The sequence below is a fragment of the Macaca mulatta genome, chromosome 16 (genome assembly GCF_049350105.2).
Source record: "Macaca mulatta isolate MMU2019108-1 chromosome 16, T2T-MMU8v2.0, whole genome shotgun sequence".
In the NCBI taxonomy this organism is placed as follows: domain Eukaryota; kingdom Metazoa; phylum Chordata; class Mammalia; order Primates; family Cercopithecidae; genus Macaca; species Macaca mulatta.
This window is the reverse complement of record NC_133421.1, coordinates 45,327,904-45,348,118: the sequence shown is the minus strand read 5'-3', so window position 1 is coordinate 45,348,118 and position 20,215 is coordinate 45,327,904. Positions and strand designations below refer to the sequence as shown.

General features: G+C 45.5%; 1 protein-coding gene across 1 annotated transcript; it reads left to right on the top strand.

The window, feature by feature from the left end:
• Positions 1-3,683: 3,683 nt before the first annotated feature.
• Positions 3,684-19,853, top strand: HEATR9 (HEAT repeat containing 9). The gene is given in 15 exon segments (NM_001194645.3): positions 3,684-3,914; positions 6,085-6,134; positions 7,463-7,644; positions 7,964-8,096; positions 8,301-8,357; positions 8,552-8,608; positions 9,296-9,353; positions 9,730-9,860; positions 16,203-16,385; positions 16,747-16,839; positions 16,953-17,072; positions 18,025-18,098; positions 18,565-18,616; positions 19,049-19,135; positions 19,389-19,853. Coding segments are annotated over 15 exon segments (1,713 nt in total). The 5' UTR covers positions 3,684-3,826; the 3' UTR covers positions 19,737-19,853.
• Positions 19,854-20,215: the final 362 nt, after the last annotated feature.

The following is a 20,215-nucleotide window of genomic DNA, read 5'->3' as shown; positions in this document are numbered from 1 at the left end:
CAAAAATTAGCCTGGCATGGTGGTGCATGCCTGTAATCCCAGCTACTCGGGAGGCTAAGGCAGGAAAATCGTTTGAACCCAGGAGGTGGAGGCTGCAGTGAGCTGAGATTGTGCCACTTCACTCCAGCCTGGGTGACAGAGTGAGACTCCGTCACAACAACAACAAAAAAAGAAGCCTCCCCATCTAAAGCCTAGAAGAGCTTCTGAGGCGCTGCTTTGTCAAAAGGAAGTCTCTAGCTTCTGAGCTCTGAAGCCCCTTGGCTTTGCCAGGGCTCTGTGACCAGGAAGGAAGTCAACGTGCCTCTAGAGGCAAGGAGGGGAGGAACACTGAGCTCCTAAGCTTCCATCTTAACCCCTCAGAGGAGCTTATCGGCAAACATGAAAAATCGGCTTTCCATTAAAGTTCTCAGTGCAACTATAAAGCTGACTCTTGGTTTGATTTCCTCCTGGGGAACTCTCCTTCCCCATGAGCATTGAGCACAGAGGGCTCCAGGGCTTGCAAACACCCGATATCCATCCTAGATTTGGATGACAGGGCTGAAAACAAAAGCTTTCTGAGAAGGGGGCATGGGTAGGCAGAGCAATTAAACTAATCAGTGACTTATCCACTCTGGAGGGGGAGGGGAGACAATAGTCACTACGTCCCCACCCCTGAGTCCCCGAGTTTATCTTACTGCCTGCCACAGCGTCACCCTGTTTCCTCAGACCTTGGTTGGCCCTTCGTCCCTGGCCTACCCTCCACCTTATCCCCAGTGGATTTCTTTAACACCACCCTTGCCCCTGGAATGGGATTCAATGGCAATTCCAAATGCCTCAGGTCTTTGAAATAAGGACAATGAGGTATTTTGTGGTTTTTCCACTAGTACACCAGCTCCTATAAGGTGGGGTATTCCAACTTTCCCAAGCTTGTCCCTTTATGTAAACATGTATTGACAATATATGTGGTCATAATAATAGTTAACATTAACTGAGCACTCACTATGTGACAGGGATTGGCTCAGCCCCTTACATTCATCATTCTTTTTCATCCTTAAAACCCTATAGGGTTAGGTACAGTTATTAGCCCTGTTTATAGTCAGGAAAACCCTTAGCAGAGAGGGAAATGATTTGCCCAAAGCTCCACAGCTCAAAGAAAAATAAAGCAGCTGGGCCAGGCTCGGTGGCTCACGCCTGTAATCCCAGCACTTTGGGAGGCCGAGGCAGGCGTATCAAAAGGTCAGGAGATCGAGACCATCCTGGCCAACATGGTGAAACCCTGTCTCTACTAAAAATACAAAAAAATTAGCTGGGCATAGTGGCAGGCGCCTGTAGTCCCAGCTACTCAGGAGACTGAGGCAGGAGAATGTCGTGAACCTGGGAGGCAGAGCTTACAGTGAGCTGAGATCCGGCCACTGCACTCCAGCCTGGGCAACAGAGCCAGACTCTGTCTCAAAAAAAAAAAAAAAAAAAAAAAAAAGAAGAAGAAGAAAAAAAATAAAGCAGTTGATAAAACTTTACAATTAAGTTTAAACCCATCAGGTCTAATGCCAAAATCCATGCTTTTTTTTCCCACCCTTAATTTGCAAAATTCCAAACGTATGGAAATCTGCAAGAATATACCACATACCCTTCATCTAGAGTCAAATATTGACATTTTGCCACATTTGCTTTATCTGTGTGTGGGGGCAGGGTGTGGTCAGTATATACATTTTTTTCTGAACCACTTGAGAGTAAGTTGCAAATGTGATATCATGTCACTCTTAAAAGTGTCAGGCCCATGCATACATCTGTAATAAACCTGCAAATTGTGCACATGTACCCTAGAACTTAAAGTATAATTAAAAAATAAAAATAAAAATAAAAATAAATTTAAAAATTTTTAAAAAGTGTCAGGATGCGGTGAAACCCCGTCTCTACTAAAAATACAAACAATTAGCCAGGCGTGGTGGCAGGCGCCTATAGTCCCAGCTACTCGGGAGGCTGAGGCAGGAGAATGGCATGAACCTGGAAGGCAGAGCTTGCAGTGAATTGAGATCTCGCCACTGCACTCCAGCCTGGGCGACAGAGAGAGACTCCGTCTCAAAAAAAAAAAAAAAAAAAAAAAAAAAAAAAAAAAAAAATGTCGGGCGCGGTGGCTCACGCCTGTAATCCCAGCACTTTGGGAGGCCGAGGTGAGTGGATCATGAGGTCAGGAGATCGAGACCATCCTGGCTAACACAGTGAAACCCCGTCTCTACTAAAAATACAAAAAATTAGCCCGGCGTGATGGTGGGCGCCTGTAGTCCCAACTACTCGGGAGGCTGAGGCAGGAGAATGGCATGAACCCAGGAGGTGGAGCTTGCAGTGAGCTGAGATTGCCGCCACTGCACTCCAGCCTGGGCAATAGAGCAAGACTCCATCTCAAAAAAAGGAAAAAAAAAAAAGTGTCAGGATGTATCTACTAATAACAAGGACATTATATAAAACCACAACATGCGTACCATACTCAGGAAACTTAATAATGACACAATATACAGTCTATAATCGAATTCCTCATAGTCCAGTAAGGAAGACAGACCTGTGAGCAGATTATACATATGAAAAAGACTTAAAGTAAAGCAAAGTGTAAAAAAGCTGTGGTCACATTGTGGAGAGAGGGAATTCTATCACAGAGTCAGGGCAGGGGATGGGGAGCAGGAACCCTGAGGGAGAATAAAGACTTCAAAGATGAGAAAACATTTGAGTGGACTTTTTGAAAGATCTGAGAGACAGTTTAACAGGTTTAAAAGGAAAAGACTGACAGGTAGAGGGAACAGAATATGCAAAAGTAAGAGGTATAAAAAGCAGCTCCTTCATCAGGTCAAATAGCAAATGCATGCTGGGCTTAATACCTGGGTGAAGGGTTGAGAGGTGCAGCAAACCATCATGACACACATTTACCATGTATCTATGTAACAAACCTGCACTTTCTGCACATGTATCCTGGAACATAAAGTAAAATAAAATAAAATTTAAAAAGTTGAAAGAAAAGAAAAGAAAAAGGCAGCTCCTTACCACACAGATGAGTTCAGTCTTTTGCTGCCAAAGACAGGGAGAGGGTGTGTATAAAAGGGACTTTCCAGGGCCAGGCGCAGTGGCTCACGCCTGTAATCCCAGCATTTTGGGAGGCCAAGGCGGGCAGATCACCTGAGTTCAGAAGTTTGAGACCAGCCTGGCCAACATGGTGGTCTCTTCTAAAAATACAAAAATTAGCCCAGTGTGGTGGCATGCACCTGTTGTCCTAGCTACTTGGGAGGCTGAAGCAGGAGAATTGCTTGAACCTGGGAGGTGGAGACTGCAGTGAGCCAAGATCATGCCACTGCACTCCAGCCTGGGCGACAGAATGAGACTCCCTCTCCAAACAAACAAACAAACAAACAAATAAATAAATAAAGGGACTTTCCCATCCCTGCCATTTTCACAATGACTAATCCTAAGAACAATCCCTGATCCTAACATGGGCTTACTTGAGCTTGACAGTTCACCAAATGGTTTGACTTTCTTCTCCAGTTTATGCCTCACCACAGGCCCTTTCGTTAAGCCAGACAGACATGACTTTCCTACTTGTCCAGTGAGGAAACTGAAACTCAGAAAATAAAGTGACTAGCTCAAATGCCACAGCTAGGGCTCAGAAGTGAAACCTGAGTGTTCTATTTACCAAAGTAACCTGGTTGCTTAGCACTTGGAAGCTTCTACCTCCAGAAGTCCAGACACCTCACCTGTACCTCTTGCACCACAGAGGAGAGGTCTCCTCCAGCTGTGCCCCCACTCCCCTAAAAGCCTTGTATTCCCCGCTGCAGGTTCCCTCTGGCTCCACCAGGAGAAGAAGATGGCCTATGAAAAATCAACTGATATCTTTGATATCTCCAGGTCAATGTTCCTGTATCCATGGCTGGAATATCCAGACAGGACCAAAGGTGAGGCTGGGATGGACAGAAATGGAGCCCAGAGAAGGGGACTGAAAAAGAAATGCTACCTGGCTCTCACTCCCAGGCAAGGGTCTAGGTGAGTTCAGCAAACCCATGGGAAACATCAAGGCAGGCCCTTGGACACCTTGATGGCTCTGCACAGTCCTCAAGGTAAGTCTCAGGCTCCTCAGCAGGGCCTACAGGGCCCTCTAAGATGGGACACCTGTGTGTCTCCCCAGTTTCTTCTCCCACACCTGCACCCTGCTCTTTACCCTCAATTCTTGCACCTCCAAATCTTTGCATAGGGTGTTCCATGTCTAATGCTCTTCCCCCTTATCCACCTGGCTAGCTCCTGTTTGTATTGAAGACTCAGCTTGTGCAGTTCACTCTAGGAAACCTTCCCTTATCCTCCCAGCCAGGTTAGGTACCCCTCAAGTGTACCACCTGTGTCTACATCTATCTTCACATTTGTTTCCCTCTGTTAATCACTAAGAAACACTTCTGTCTCTCCAGCTAGAACAGTGGTCCTCAAAATGTGATCCCATGACCAGCAGCATCAGCATCTTGTTAGAAATGCAAATCCTCAGCTGGGCACGGTGGCTCACGTCTGTAATCCCAGCACTTTGGGAGGCCAAGGCAGGCGGATCACTTGAGACCAGGAATTTGAGACCAGCCTGGCCAACATGGTGAAACGCTATCTCAACTAAAAATACAAAAATCAGCTGGGCGTGGTGGCAGGTGCCTATAATTCCAGCTACTTGGGAGGCTGAGGTATGAGAACCATTTGAACCTGGGAGGCAGAGATTGACCTGAGCCAAGATTGTGCCACTACACTCCAGCGGCCCGGGCAAGAGAGCAAGACTCTGTCTCAATAAAAACAAAACAAAAAACACGAAATCCAAATTCTCAGACCCCACCCCTAATCTAGTGAATCAGATACTGTGGGTATGAGTCCCAGAAATCTGTGTTTTAACAAACTCTCCATGTGATTTTTTTTTTTTTCCTAATTGAGGGTTAGGGGGCAGTCTCATTTTGTTGCCCAGATTGGTCTCGAACTCCTGGGCTCAAGCAATCTGCCAGCTTTGGCCTCCCAAAGGGCTGGGATTACAGATATGACCCACCATGCCCAGCCTCTCCAGGTAATTCTAATGCACAATCAATTTTGAGACACTGAATGACCCCAGTGGTTTTCACCCTCAGCTGCACATTAGAATCTTCTGGGGAGCTTTCCAAAATGCCTAGGCCCCATCCCCACATAATTTGATTTGATTAGTTTGATGAAGGACCTAGCCATGTTCAAAATTCCCACAAATATTCTAATATGCACAGCAATGCTGCTGCTCCGCAAACCACATATTGAGTTAGGAAGGTAGTAGGCTATGTGCCACTTAAAGGTAGGAATTATACCTTATCTGCCCGGTGCCTGGTGAAATATCTGGTAGTAGTAGTCACTAAATGCTGAATAAATAAATGCTCGAATGTATTTATTCTGTAACCCATCTTTGCAACTGCTATCTCTTTTTTTTTTTTTTTTTTTTTGAGTCTTGCTGTTGCCCAGGCATGGCACGATTTCGGCTCCCTGCAACCTCCACCTCCCAGATTCAAGAGATTCTCCTGCCTCAGCCTCTCAAGTAGCTGGGACTATAGGCGTGCACCACCACCCCTGGCTAATGTTTTTCTTTTTCTTTTTTTGTTTTTTTGAGACAGAGTCTCGCCCTGTCACCCAGGCTGGAGTGCAGTGGCACGATCTAGGCTCACTGCAAGCTCCACCTCCCGGGTTCACACCATTCTCCTGCCTCAGTCTCACAAGTAGCTGGGACTACAGGCGCCTGCCACCATGCCCGGCTAATTTCTTTTTTGTATTTTTAGTGGAGATAGGGTTTCACCATGTTAGCCAGGATGGTCTCGATCTCCTGACCTCGTGATCCGCCTGTCTCAGCCTCCCAAAGTGCTGGGATTACAGGTGTGAGTCACCGTGCCCAGCTGACTAATTTTTTTTGTATTTTTAGTTCAGATGGGGTTTCACCATGTTGACTAGGCTGGTCTCAAACCCCTGACCTCAGGTGATCTGCCCTTCCTGGCTTCCCAAAGTGCTGGGATTATAGGCAGGAGCCACCGCGCCCAGCCTGCAACTGCTATCTCATTTGAACCACACACATACTCTTATTCCTCTTGCCAGAACTCAGAAAAGCCATGGCTCCTGTTCATCTGCCCTTGTCCTGCTACCAGGTAAGACCCCTTACTTTTGCTATCCTGGGAGCTGTATCAAAGTTAGGAGGGGCAGCAAACTATCCCTTCCCGTTAAAGCCAGCTCATAGAACCCTGACATTCATCTCTGGCGCTCACATTAACTCTGTGATCTTGAACAAGTCACTTTCCCCCTCAGAGCCTCAGGAGCTTCCTGTGTCACAGGCTAACACCTGACCACCTCCCTTTGTGGAGTTGTTATGAGACAAAGTCTATGAGGCCTTGGCTGTACAGAAAGTGCTTACTAATGGAAGTCATTTTTATTAGTTAACACAGGGACAGTTAGCAACCCTCACAGTTTGGGTTGCCAGATGAAATATAGAATGACCAATTAAATTTGAATTTTGGATACACAACAAATGGTGTTTTAGTACAAATGTGCCCCGAATATTTCATTCATTACCTAAAATCCAAATTTAACTTGACATCCTAGTATTTTTTTGTTGTTGGGGAGGAGGGAGCTTTTTTTTTTTTCTTCCTAAATCTGCAACCCTAGTCACTGTGAGTCAATGCTCCATTTTTTGAACTTATGCCAATCACTTGAGAACCTTTACTATGATCTTCTCAGCACAAAGTTGGGAACCACAGCTGAAGCCCCTCTACCCTGTTGCCCAGATCTGTTGCAAAGAGTGAAAGAAAGGCTTAAGAAGAGACAGGGATGAATCCTAGTCAAATCTTCAGAGAAAGCCCCTGACCCACTCAAAATCCTCCATTACAGTGAGAGCTGTAGTTTCACAATTGTTTAAGTGATAGATTATTTTAAGAAAGTCTGTTTTCCTGCTAAACTGTTAAGTTCCATGAGGGCAAGGATAACTGCAGTCCTAGCACCCAGCACAGTACCTGGCACATAGTTGGTACTCAAATAAGTATCTGAATGAGCAACAGTCTGTCTTTTCCCCACCTTTATTCCACATCCTTCCCACACCTTGCCTTTTCATTTCCCTACCCAAATGCCATTTTCAAAGTGCTTTGAGACCCTCAACTAACCAAACTATGTGTTCAGATCAATTTACAGATCACCAGTGGCTTCACAATCTGGATCTCTTTTGATCTTTACAATAATCTTGGTAGGGACACAGAGCAAGGATTATTAGCTTTGTTTTACAGATAAGAAGACTGAGACCTTGCTAGGATGAAGTAACTTGCCCAAGTTATGCAATGGGTTAAGTTGCAGCTGTGACTCCAGCTCAGATGAGAGGCTAGAGGGCATCTGTCTCACCCTGCCCTTCCCTCTCTTTACCCCCTCCTCCCCATACCCCAAGTAAGGGCCTAGGGGACCCCTCTGACTGTTCTGCCACTTGCAAACCCAGATGCCAAAGGAAGAGTTTCCCCCAAGTCCAGAGTGCTGGAGGCAGCATCCGAGCAAGCCAAACTCAGTCCCGTACTGCTACTTCAATAAACCTGAGATCTACACGCACTGGCACGACCTGTATGATCAGCGAGAGGAACGGGAGGCTGAGAAGATGTTGAGGAAAATGAGAGATGACCATAGGTGTGTTTTGCTGGCCTCCATATTCTCCTCACTCTCCACATCTTCTAGGAAAGTAAGGAAGGGCAAGGAAGGGGTGGCCCAGGGAGTAAGGCAAGTCAGCCTACAGGTCCCAGAGAGGAGCTTAGGGCAGCTCGGCTCGGCTCAGCTCCACCTGGCTTGGCCAGCTCGGCTCGGCTCTGGTGGATATCACTGAGTCCTCATCTGTCTTCCTCTGGTCCCATTTCTGAGGTGGGCCGCAGCCCTGTGGCAGAGGTGAGGGTGCAACCTGAGGAGGGAAGGTACAAGGGGACCAAAGCTGCCTATGCAATTTCTCACACAGGTACATCAAAGAAGTACATCAAACCCACATCCAAACGTTCCATCTCCCCATGAGCAAGCTGACTATAAAATCTGAGATGCAATCTAGGCCCTTAGAGCCTACCTGGGACCCCCTGAAGTGGCAAAGATTAAGGGTCAGGACCATGTGGGAGAGGACGCGGGGGACTCCCTCCCTCTGGGTGCCCTTCCCTTGGGCTCACACCATCCTTCAGCCCTCAGTTCTTGCCTGAAAAACAGAGGGAGGGTAGGAAAAGGGATTGGATTGGATGAGCTCCCTTTAGTTTGAAATTCTGTATTTTTCTCTGTCTTCCTTTCCACTGGCTGCCTTGGATGGGCAGGAACTCACAAAAAGCCTGGAATCTCCCAGAGAGGATGAGCAATTCTATGCAGCACAGGTGAGAAAAGGCAAGGATACAGGAGGGTGGTTACAGCCAGGAATTGGTCGAGCTGGAAAGTAAAAAGCTGCTTGATGTGATGGTGGTTATGGGGATGGTATTCCAAGCACAAACTCCAGCTGTGTCCAGAGAATGGTAACTCCTGGGGATGGTGTCCAGGGTTCCTTCTCTTTCCTCCATCCCTCTTCCTGCAGGCTCTGGGATGCTTACGCATCAGTGACAAGTTTGTCATGAAGGCACTACAGCAGGTGGTGAGTCTAAGAACTGCTGGAGTTCAGGAAAGAAGGAAACAGGGTCTGAGATGTGTGGTACATGGGCATAGACAAGGCTCCTCAGGGTGCTAGGATGGCAGGTCAGATCCAGTAAGGACATAGCCACCACTGTGCAGCATGCCCCCATCTCATGTCCTTGGCCTCTTAGAAGAGCAGCTGGATCTAAAAGATGGGGAAGGAAGAATCTGAAGATCCCCCGGTCTAACCAAAAAGACATTATTGGACTGAAAAGCCAGGAAAGTCTGAAAACCAGAACAGAGTACATTCTCTGCCTTAACTGGAAACACCGCATATGTACACATCAGCTTACCACTGGGAACATGCATTCTTAATATCCATAATCTCATTTAACTCTTACAACAACACCAGGAATTAGTATCTGTATTTTTTTTAAAGAAAATGAAAGCTCTGAAAGACCAAGGGTCTTGCCCAAGACCAAGTGGCTACTAGATACCAGATAGAGATTTGAACAAACATCTAACTCCCAACTGCATTGTTCCTTCCATTGAACCATTTTACCTGTATTCTGTATTTGAGAATAGATAGGTCACTTTCTAGGCTTCAGTTTCCTCTTTTGTAAAATGAGAAGTTAAGCTGAGACAATCCCTAAAGCTCTGACATTCCATCACCTTATTATATGTTCCTACCACCTGCCTCTTAAATTAGGCCCAAACTGGTCCAGAGAAAGTACAGTACGAGGCCTACCGAACCCTGGCCATCCTGGGTAAGTATGTCATCTTCCTTGGTGGGGAGTTGAGAAAGTGTAACCACTTTCTCCTTTGGGTAAGGACAAATGGGTGAGGAGCATACACCTACTCCAACCTAGCATTTGGCAAGGCCTGAGAACTATCCCAGTTATGTCGCACCAAGAGAGGAAGGTGGGGTGAAAAGGGAAAAGAGATTAGAGAGAGGGAGAGGGAGGGCGCTTGGAATTGTGTTCATGTTCAGTCAGCTGCCCTGGTATCCTGGGAGGATGGGCAACACCGTGGTACCTAGGACTTGGAACTTAGGTCTCAATAGCAAAGTGGAGTTCAATAGGTCCTTGCAGAGAAGGGCAGTACCAGAGGCTCTGCCCTGACTTGAGGCCCCTCCCTGTCCAGGTTGCCTAAATAAGCATGTGATCCGGGCTCTCATCAAACAGCTGAAGGAGAAAAATGAGGGTCAAAGGATGGAGACTTTGACGGGGCTACGAATGGCTCTTAACTCCTGGGCTGCTGTCTCTAAAGACAAGGTGATTGGGAGGACAGTCAACTAGGGGCAAAGCTGGACAAGGTAATTGATAGGTTTAGCTGGGGGTTGGGTGAGGAAGAAGTTAACCTAGCACAGCTTTGATAGAGGAAGACACTGTCCTTGAGGAGTTCCCTCGGAAGTTGAATAGAAGCATATGGCTTGGCCATTTACTAGTCCATTTCTGAAAAGCCAAATTTCAGAGCTGCAGTTTGTATTTAAAATGGAGAATGGAGACAGTACAGATGGTTCCAGATTTAGATGGTTTAACTTATGATTTTTTGACTTTACAACAGTGCAAAAACAACACATATTCAGTACACTCCTTAACTTACCATGAGTATGACATTACAGCCTGATAAACTCATTCATGGGATGTCATTGTAAATAGAGGAGCATCTGTAATTGCCTGATAGTACTGTTGAGAGGACTAAATGAGATAATGTATGTAAAACACCTAGTACAATGCCTATGCTCTTTCAGTGGTAACCATCATTATCATTATCATCTCTAAAATAACTTATTAAGGTAAAACCTGTCAAGAAGACACGGGGCCCAAGAGAGTCCTCAGACCCTACTGTTTTTTTCTCCTTTAGTGTTCTCTTACTTTGACCCCATCATTGCTCTATGTAAAAGAGAATCCATCATTCATCCATTTTTTCAGCAAATATAAAATAAACAGCTATCATGTGCCGGGCACTGTCCTAGGCCCTTGGGATATAGCAGTGAACCAGACAGGCAAAGATATCTGTCCTTATGGAGGAGGTTACCCTCTAATGGGGGAGACCCATCATAACCAATAAATTTATTTTTAGAAAATTAGGCTGGGAATGGTGGCTGACGCCTGTAATCCCGCACATTGGAAGGCTGAGGTGGGTGGATCTCTTCAGGTCAGGAGTTTAAGACCAGCCTGACCAACATGGTGAGACCCTGTCTCCACTAAAAAAAAAAAAAAAAAAACGTAGCCAGGCATGGTGACACACACCTGTAATCCCAGCTACTTGGAAGGCTGAGGCAGAATTGCTTGAACACAGGAGGCAGAGGTTGTAGTGAGCCAAGATTGCACCATTGCACTCCAGCCTGGGCAATTAGAGCAAAACTCCATTTCAAAAAAAAAAGAAAAAGAAAATTATGTAGTATGTTAGAGGTGACAGGTACAATGGAAACAATTACATAGCAGGGTAAGTAAGAGTGATCAGGAGTGACAAGTGGGAGTAGGGATGGGTTGCAATGTTAAATATAGTAGACAGGGAAGGCCTCATTTAGAAGGTGCATTTGAGCAAAGACATAAAGAAAGTGAGTGGGTTAGCCTTACAGATATCTGAGAGAAGACATTCCAGGCAGAAGGACCAATGCAAAGGGAGGAGTATATTTGGCATGGTTAAGAAAGCAAGAGGGCTTTCAAGCATGGCGTTTGGTTGGTGAGGACCTACACAGGTTCAACAAGGGTATCAAGAAGTGTTACTTCTCTTCGGGGCCCACCTACCCCAAGCCACGACATGATGTTTGTCCGCAATGATTGCAAGGTGTTCAGATTTTGTAAATCTAAATGTCATAAAAACTATAAAAAGAAGCGCAATCCTCACAAAGTTAGGTGGACCAAAGCATTCCGGAAAGAGCTTACAGTGGATAATTCATTTGAATTTTAAAAACGTAGAAATGAACCTATCAAATGCTAGCAAGAGCGATGGAATAAAACTATTGATGCAATGAAGAGAGTTGAAGAGATCAAACAGAAATGCCACGTTAAATTTATAATGAACAGATTGAAGAAAAATAAAGAGCTACAGAAAGTTCAGGATATCAAAGAAGTCAAGCAAAACATCCATCTTTTTTTTTTTTTTTTTTTTTTTTTTTGAGACGGAGTCTCACGCTGTTGCCCAGGCTGGAGTGCAGTGGCGCGATCTCGGCTCACTGCAAGCTCCGCCTCCCGGGTTCCCGCCATTCTCCTGCCTCAGCCTCCTGAGTAGCTGGGACTACAGGCGCCCGCCACCGCGCCCGGCTAATTTTTTGTATTTTTAGTAGAGACGGGGTTTCACTGTGGTCTCGATCTCCTGACCTTGTGATCCGCCCGCCTCGGCCTCCCAAAGTGCTGGGATTACAGGCGTGAGCCACCGCGCCCGGCCCAAAACATCCATCTTATCCGAGCCCCTCTTGCAGGCAAAGCGAAGCAGTTGGAAGAGAAAATGGTACAGCAGTTACAAGAGGATGTGGACAAGAGGATGCTTCTTAAAAATCTCTGTAACCATTTCTTTTATGTACATTTGAAAATGCCCTTTGAAGACTTCGAACTGCTAAATTATTAGTTTATTTTTTACATAAGGTCACTTAAATGAAAAGTGATTAAAATATATCTTTCCTACATTGCCATCTACAAAACATCAGGTATTATGAATGTTAGATTTCATCTCAGTGTTAAATCTTCACTAATAGATTTATGTAAATCATGAAAATTCTACTTATAACTACAGAAGTGAATTGTGGACGTAAAACGGTTATGCCATTTGGATAATGACATTAGGCAGCATATAATAACTAATGGCTAAAATCCATGGCTAGTGATATATAAAACAAAATATTCTTTGCAGTAAAATATTCCCTTTATTAATGTTACAGAAGGAGGAACACATCAGGGAACTAACAATCTGTATGACACTGTCAAATATTATTTTGATTTTAATATTTCCTATTTTGGTTTATTTGCATCTTAGAAGAGCATAATGACATTGTTTGATGAAGCCTAATTATGCTGGACTGCTTTGACCTGGTTTAACCCTTCTGATAGGTAGTTGTGGATGCTGGGGATGAGAACTGAATAATCTTTGCCTGGAGTGACACTACACTCTAGAGTTTCCACTTTGGAGAATATTCAGTTCTAACTTGTGATTCCCGGTAGAACAAACTTTATTTTTCTAGCCTACCAATGATCTAGAAGCAGAGGAATCCCAGTGCCTTTTAAAAGTTGTTATGTGGTTTTCTTTTAAAAAGCTCGTTTTTGGAAAGTAGAATTTATGGGTACAACATCTGCTTATTATTTGCACATAAAACCATTTAAAAAGTAAAAAAAAAAAAAAAAAAAAAAAAAAAAAGCAAGAGGGCCAGTGTGGTTAACGTGAAGTAAGAATACAGCAATAAGAAATGAGGTCAAGTTAAAGAAGTTAATAGGAGACTAAGTCATATGTGGCCTTCTGGGCTGTTTTAAGTACTTGGGCTTTTACTTTGAGTGAAATAGGGAGCCAGCTGGGTGCAGTGGCTCACCCCTATAATCCCAGCACTCTGGGAGGCCGAGGTGGGTGGATCACAAGGTCAGGAGATCAAGACCATCCTGGTCAACATGGTGAAACCCCATCTCTACTAAAATACAAAAAAAACAAAAAAAAAAAACAAAAAAAAAACTAGCCGAGCGTAGTGGCGCATGTCTGTAATCCCAGCTACTTGGGAGGCTGAGGTAGGGGAATCGTTTGAATCCAGGAGGTGGAGGTTGCAGTGAACCAAGATCATGCCACTGTACTCCAGCCTGGTGACAGAGCAAGACTCTGTCTCAAAAAAAAAAAAAAAAAAAAAAAAGAAAGAAAGAAATAGGGAGCCATTAGAAATTTTGAGCAGAGGAATAACATGATGTAACTTACATTTCAAAAGGTTCACTCTGACTTATATGCTGCAAAAAGACTGGGGGTTACGGGCCAAAAGTGTAAGCAGGGAGATCAATTAGGAGCTACTGAAATAATCCTGACGAGATGTGATAATGGCTTGGACCATGGGGATCCCAGTGGAGTTGGTAAGAAGTGATTTAATTCTGGATATATATAATTTTGGGAGTTTTTGAGATGAGGTTTCGCTCTTGTTGCCCAGGCTGGAGTGCAATGGCATGATCTCAGCTCACTGCAACCTCTGCCTCCTGGGTTCAAGCGATTCTCCTGCCTCAGCCTCCTGAGTAGCTGGGATTACAGGCATGCACCACCACACCTGGCTAATTTTGTATTTTTAGTAGAGATGGGGTTTCTCCATGTTGGTCAGGCTGGTCTTGAACTCTCGACCTCAGGTGATCTGCCCACCTCAGCCTCCCAAAGTGCTGGGATTACAGGCTTGAGCCATTGCACCTGGCCTCAAATGCTGGATATATTTTGAAAGCAAAACTCTTGACAGGTTGAATGAGTTGTAAAAGACAATGAGGAAACAAGGATGAAGCCAAGATTTTTGGCCTAGCAACTGAAAAGATGAAGTTATTATCAACTAAGGTTGAGAAAGCTGTAGAAGAGGTTTGGAGTTTGCATCAGAAATCTAGTTTTAGATAAGTTATGTCTGAAACATCCACCAGAACTCCAAGGGAAGTGGTAAGTAAATGGTTAGATATACAATTTGGAGTTTAGGAGAGAAGTCTGAACTAGGGAAGGAAATCTGGGAGTTGTCAGCATATGATGTCACTACACTAGATGAGATCACTGAGCTTTGGGGCACCCCAATATTAGGAGGTCAGGGAGAAGGGAAGGAACAAGTAAATACTGAGAAGTGGCCAATAGGGTAGGAAGACAACCAAGAGTGTGGTGTTCTGAAAATCAAGTGAAGAATATACATCCAGGAGAGAAGAGAAATCAAACATATCAAGTCATGTAAGGACTGAGAACTCATATGTGGATTTAACAATGTGGGAATCATTGATTATCTTTCTTTTTGAGACGGGTCACTCTGTCACCTAGGCTCAACCGCGCCCGGCTGAATCATTGATTATCTTAATAGAGCCATTTTGGTGGAGTAGTGGAGGTGAAAGCCTGATTTGAGTGGGTTTAAGAGAGATTGGGAAGAAAAGAAGTTAGGGACAGCAAATATGGACAACTTTCCAAGTTTTGCTAGAAAGGTAGTAGTTGGCACAGAAGTAGAGTCAAGAAAAAAGAAAACAGCATGTTTCCACACTGAGGAGTAATGATCCAGTTGTTAGAAAAATAAGGACTTTGGGCTGGGCATGGTGGCTCGCCCCTGTAATCCCAGCACTTTGGGAGGCAGAGAGGGTCAGATCACGAGGTCAGGAGATCGAGACCATCCTGGCTAACTTGGTGAAACCCCGTCTCTACTAAAAATACAAAAACAAAAAAAATTAGCTCGGCATGGTGGTGGGTGCCTGGAGTCCCAGCTACTCGGGAGGCTGAGGCAGGAAAATGGCATGAACCTGGGAGGTGGAGCTTGCAGTGAGCCAAGATCGTGCCACTGCACTCCAGCCTGGGCAACAGAGCAAGACTCCATCTCAAAAAATAAATAAATAAATAAATAAATAAGGACTTTGAAGAGAGTGTGAAAAATAACAATGCTCTTAAACGATGTCCTTAAACAGGTGAGAAGAGATAAAGTCTGACACAAGTGGAGACTGGCCTTAGATAGATGGTTATAGTCCATAGTTAACAAGTAGAAAGGATGGGCATATGGGTGCAAGTATTGGAAGTTGGACAGAAGTGGTCATAGGAGTCTATGGAACTTCCTTTCTATTGCTTTTATTTTCTCAGTGAAGTAGAAAGCAAGGTCATTAGCCAAGAATAAGAATAGAGGAAGAAGTGTTCCAGAAACGATGTGAATTAGAAGAGTGAGAAAGAGAACTGCCCAGGGAAAAACAGTATGATTACCAGGCAGCATTAAGGGTCTATATGAGGTCTGTGGTTCACACATTTTAATAAGATCATTCACTGCCACAGTGTTTTTTTCCAGGAAGTAGTGGCACAAAGTGGAGAGTTGGATTTAGCCAGGATTGTAGTTCTGTCCAGGGAGTAGAATGAAGCAAGAGTGGGTAAAGAAGTTGAGGGTGAGGAAGGGGAGTGATTACAGCAGGATCATGGAATTTAAGCTGGGTCAAGAGGGACGGAGGTGTGGAGGAATGCAAAGGTGGCAGGCTCAATGGATTATTAGTCCCTTGTAGAATCAAACAATTGTTGGCCGCAGGAACTGGAAAAAGAGGTGATGGTCAGAGTGGGATCCATGAAATGGAGATTATGGAGAAGCTGCATTTGTGGGTAATGATCAGGTCTCTCAGTGGGATGGCTGAGGCAGAGAAGAGAACAAGGATATTGGAGGAGAGGTATGGGATCACTCACATGTACATTTTTTTAAATGACAGGAATTAACACAGAAGAAGTGTTGAAGAGAGTAACAGTGATCCATCCATGAGATAGTTATAGAGAAATGAGATCTGACCTAGGAGCAAGTAGGTGACAGCAAGAATAAGTTAATTGGGTGAAATAATCTGATGCACAAGATTCATTTTAGGGAGGAAGGTGAATACAGTCTGGAAGCATAAAGTACAAAGCCTGGCTAAATACATAGCCCCTCCCCCTACCCATTTTGTGTCCTGTCTCCCTCACAGAGGACTCAAGTCGGGGATGAGGGCAAGCTGGTGCCTGTACTACAGACACTGATCAAGAAGTCGTCCAGTGAAGCATCTCTGGAGGCAGCCCTGTGCCTGGGTTTCCTGAGGCCTCGCAGCAACATGGTCCAAGAGTTCTTGTTGCAGTGCCTGTGCCAAGGACTCAAGACCCAGCGGATGAAGGTGTGAGGGGCGGGAGGCTGGGATACCTGGGAAAACAGAAGCTGCTGCTGAATTGTGTGTGGTCTGGATCCTGCCATCCTAGTGGTGGAGCACTGCAGTATCCTCTGCGTGCTTACAACTATGTCCATGTATAAGTATGGGTTCATATGGACATATAAGTGTACATGTGTCTGTGTATATTTGATAGGTATGGGTGTTCATTTATGTATATATACACATGAACTTCTGTTCTCAAGAGGCCAAGAGGCAGGAAAAAGGACCTTAGCTGTTCCTCACCAGTTCTAGGCTCAGACCTCAAGTCCACCTGGCCACACAGATGCCTATAGGCCCTGTACACCCTGCCCTACCCTGCCCTTCATAGGCACTTAGGATGCTGGTCAAGGTGATGCATGTGCACTCAGCCCCAGTCATCAGGGCCGTCCTAGACCAGCTGTGTTCTTCCAGTGTCCTTGAGGTAAGCTCTGGACTGCCTGTACCCTTCCTTTCCTGGCACTAGGATAGGGTTAGGGGATGAAGAAGGGAATCCATCTTTCACACCTCCCCGCTAACCCTCACTCCCGACCTCAGGACCGCTTTGAAGCCACCCAAATGCTCAAGACCATTGGGCTGGAACAGATCCAGGCACAGGGGCTAGAGGAACTCACATTTAACCTGCTCAGGAGGAAGACGCATAATGAACCCTTCCTCGTAAGTGAGACCAAAGCTCCCAAGCCTAGAGACACCCAAACCTTTCTCTTTTCCCTTTTCTGGAGACCTCCCCTGGCTTCCTCCAAAGTATCACATTCATCCTGACCTACTCCTGTTCAACTAACACAGTTCATGTTTTCATATCACCTTGCCTTTGCTCAGGCAGCTCTCTCAGGTTAAAATGATCTGAGTCATCCTTCCTTCTATAAGGTAAAAAACTGTCTCATACTATTCACTCGCACCAGTAAGTAACCCCTCTCCCCTTCTGCCTACTAAAAATACTGTATGGCTCTTTCAAGACCGATCCCAACAATACCTCCTATGGGAAGCTTTCCCAAATCACCAACCAGCATTAATCCTACCTTCCTCTATGTTCCCTTGCTTTTGTATTTACTATAGCTTGTTATAAAACTAGGTGTTATATTTCTAAAGACATTTTTTAAAAATATAAATCAGATTGTGCCTTCTCTGCATAAAACTTTCTATTGGCTCCCAATGCCCTGTGGATGGCTTATGTTGCTTCCACAGCTCAAGCCTACTTGCCTCTCTAGCTTCACCTCTCATCATTCTCCCCGCCAGAACGACGCACCAACTATGCTTACAACAACCATGTCCTGATTTATACCTGTTGTCCCAGGGTAATTAGAGCACTCAGAGTGCTTGGAAGAGTCCATTTGGTCACCTCTCTGAGCTGAACTATTTTCAGCTCCCCATCCTCTCTGCACCTTCTCCTGCCTCCAGATTTATGAATATGCTCTCCCCTCTGCTCCTAAAATCTGACCAACCCCAACCATCTGCCTGGTTAATTCCTACTCACCTTCCAAGTTTCATTCAGCTCAGGTATCACCTCTTCCAGGAAGACTTCCTGGCACCCCAGACTGAGTTAGGAGACCCTGCTATGTGTACCCTACGCATTCCCTCTCTCTGTTGACTCATTTTGATCCCTCTGCAGGCTGTGAGGCAGGCTGTGGCTCAAACTGTGGAAGAACTCAAGTTGAAGCCTATGATGATGAACTTGGTGGAGGCGTGAGTGGCCTGGGAGCTGCCAGGGCCAAATCCTAGGTGTGGGAAGGGGGCAGAGGGTCAGTGAGAGCTGAGAACCTGCAGTGCAGCAGGTCCTGAGCTCTCCCTTTCCTGTGCCCCTAACCAAGTAACTCTTTGACCCCTGAGCTTTTGTTCATCTGTAAAGAGAGAGTAATAATACCTACTAAGGTTAGGTATAGGTTGCTATAAAGCTGAAAATATGACACGAAAAGAACTTTTAAAAGAAAAGTTCTGGACAGTCCTGATCATCATTCAGTGCCTTCTGGCAAACTGTGGTGCCTCTTTTTCCTCTCCCAGCCCCTTTTCTGATCCAAGAAACAAGAGAAGGAAATGAATGAAATTAGCATCACTTTGCCTAATTCACTCTGGACCTAAAAAGCAACCAGCCTCCCTTCCACTTCCCCTACTCCTTAATTCAACTATAACATACTCACTCCCTTCTACACAGACAACTGATGAACCCAGATGCCACTGCACGCCAGGAAGCAGTCATCTCTTTGGTAAGGTGGGCTCTGCTTCTCTGACCCAATTCCTGTGTTGATGGCAGGCGGAGTAGGCGATTGAGCAGAGTCACTGAGGGGAATAAAGGCCTGTACATTTTGGGGAAGTTGTTTATTTTAGAATTCCAGCCCTACCGAGAGTTAAGATAACCTTTTCTTCAGGGTTGGGGGTGGGTGGGCTAAGGGACAGAAGATTGATGTGAGGGGTGTTGCTTAGATGCTGCTGAAATTGTCTTGACTCCTCCTAGCAAATATGGGCATTAAAGTCCCATGTAGTGGTCCCAAATGGCAAGGAAAGGAGTATCTCAGCTGGGAAACCCTATCTCCCCGCTCTCTATGCTGCAGAGTCTCACAAAGGGGCTAGAATGGGAAAGAGTATAAGGCATCTTCCTGGGGCTGGCTACGTAGGCACTCTCACTCTGCTTCTACCAGGGTGTCCTGGGGATCCGCAGCCCACAAGTGTTCCACTTGCTCCTGGATTTACTAGATGCAGAAAACCACCAGGCTGTGAAGAAGAGTGTAAGTAAGGCATTCCTGCCCACCTTTTCCTCTTCTCTATCCCTCCTCCAAGCTTCTCCCACCTATCTCACCACCATTTGCTCCTTGTCAGGAGGAGAGGGTCATGAGCCCTTAGACACTGTCCCTTGACCTTGTTCCTTGGGGCCACAGTGCCCTGTGGCTAGAATTCCCCCTTCCTTTGGGTGTCCCCTCTCTGGAGTCTCCTAGCCTGAACCCAAAGTGAGCCAGCACTAGGACCTTTGTTTCAACGCAGCTACAAGAAACATTAATCCTTTGTGCCTCAATTGATCCCTGGATCCAAAACAAGCTGAAAAACAAGGTTCTCTCTGTATACGAGGCACCTAAGACCAATGTGAAGGCAGAGCCCACAAGGTTCCGGAAAGAGCCTGAGAACCCAGAAGAGTTAACTATTCAAGACTTTCGACTTGCAAAGCTGAACCCCTTGTTTACTGCAAAGTCCATCACCAAAGTAGGCCAAAAGAAAACACCTGCTTTCCCACCGTACTGCTCGAAACCACGAAAACATAGGCCACAGGCCATAGGGCCCTGGCAGCCAAGGATCAAGAAACAGCTCCGGGTCCTTGCTGAAATTGCCAAATAAGTCAGTTCTTTGGGTCTACTCCCTGACTCCCTCCCTAAAGATGCTTCTCAGGCTCCCCTGAGAAAACAATCTATACTTACCTTCCATGAATAAACAAGTGTCACTCTACCTACCACATTTCTCGGAATCACTACTGCCACTTCTGTTCATCAGAAGCTCCACTGGAATACAGGTCTCCTCACTCCTGCCTGTGTATACTTTCCACTCAGCCACATGCCCTTCTACCAGAGGAAAGAGGGAAAGACAGAGTCAAAGCTTCTCTGGACGGCCAGCCTGCCTCCCTAAATCAAGTGCTTATCTGTGTCCAGAATTTGACGGCAAAGCTAGAGAGGAGTCTCTGCCTAGATAGAGAAAACTAGGAGAAAATGCTGGAAAGCTTGGATCACGTCCTCTTACTAACTTGCCCTCACCCCTTACCTCCCTACCAGTGGTCAGGAGATAATTAAGCGTTAATCAGAACCAACCATCCTCTCTGCTGC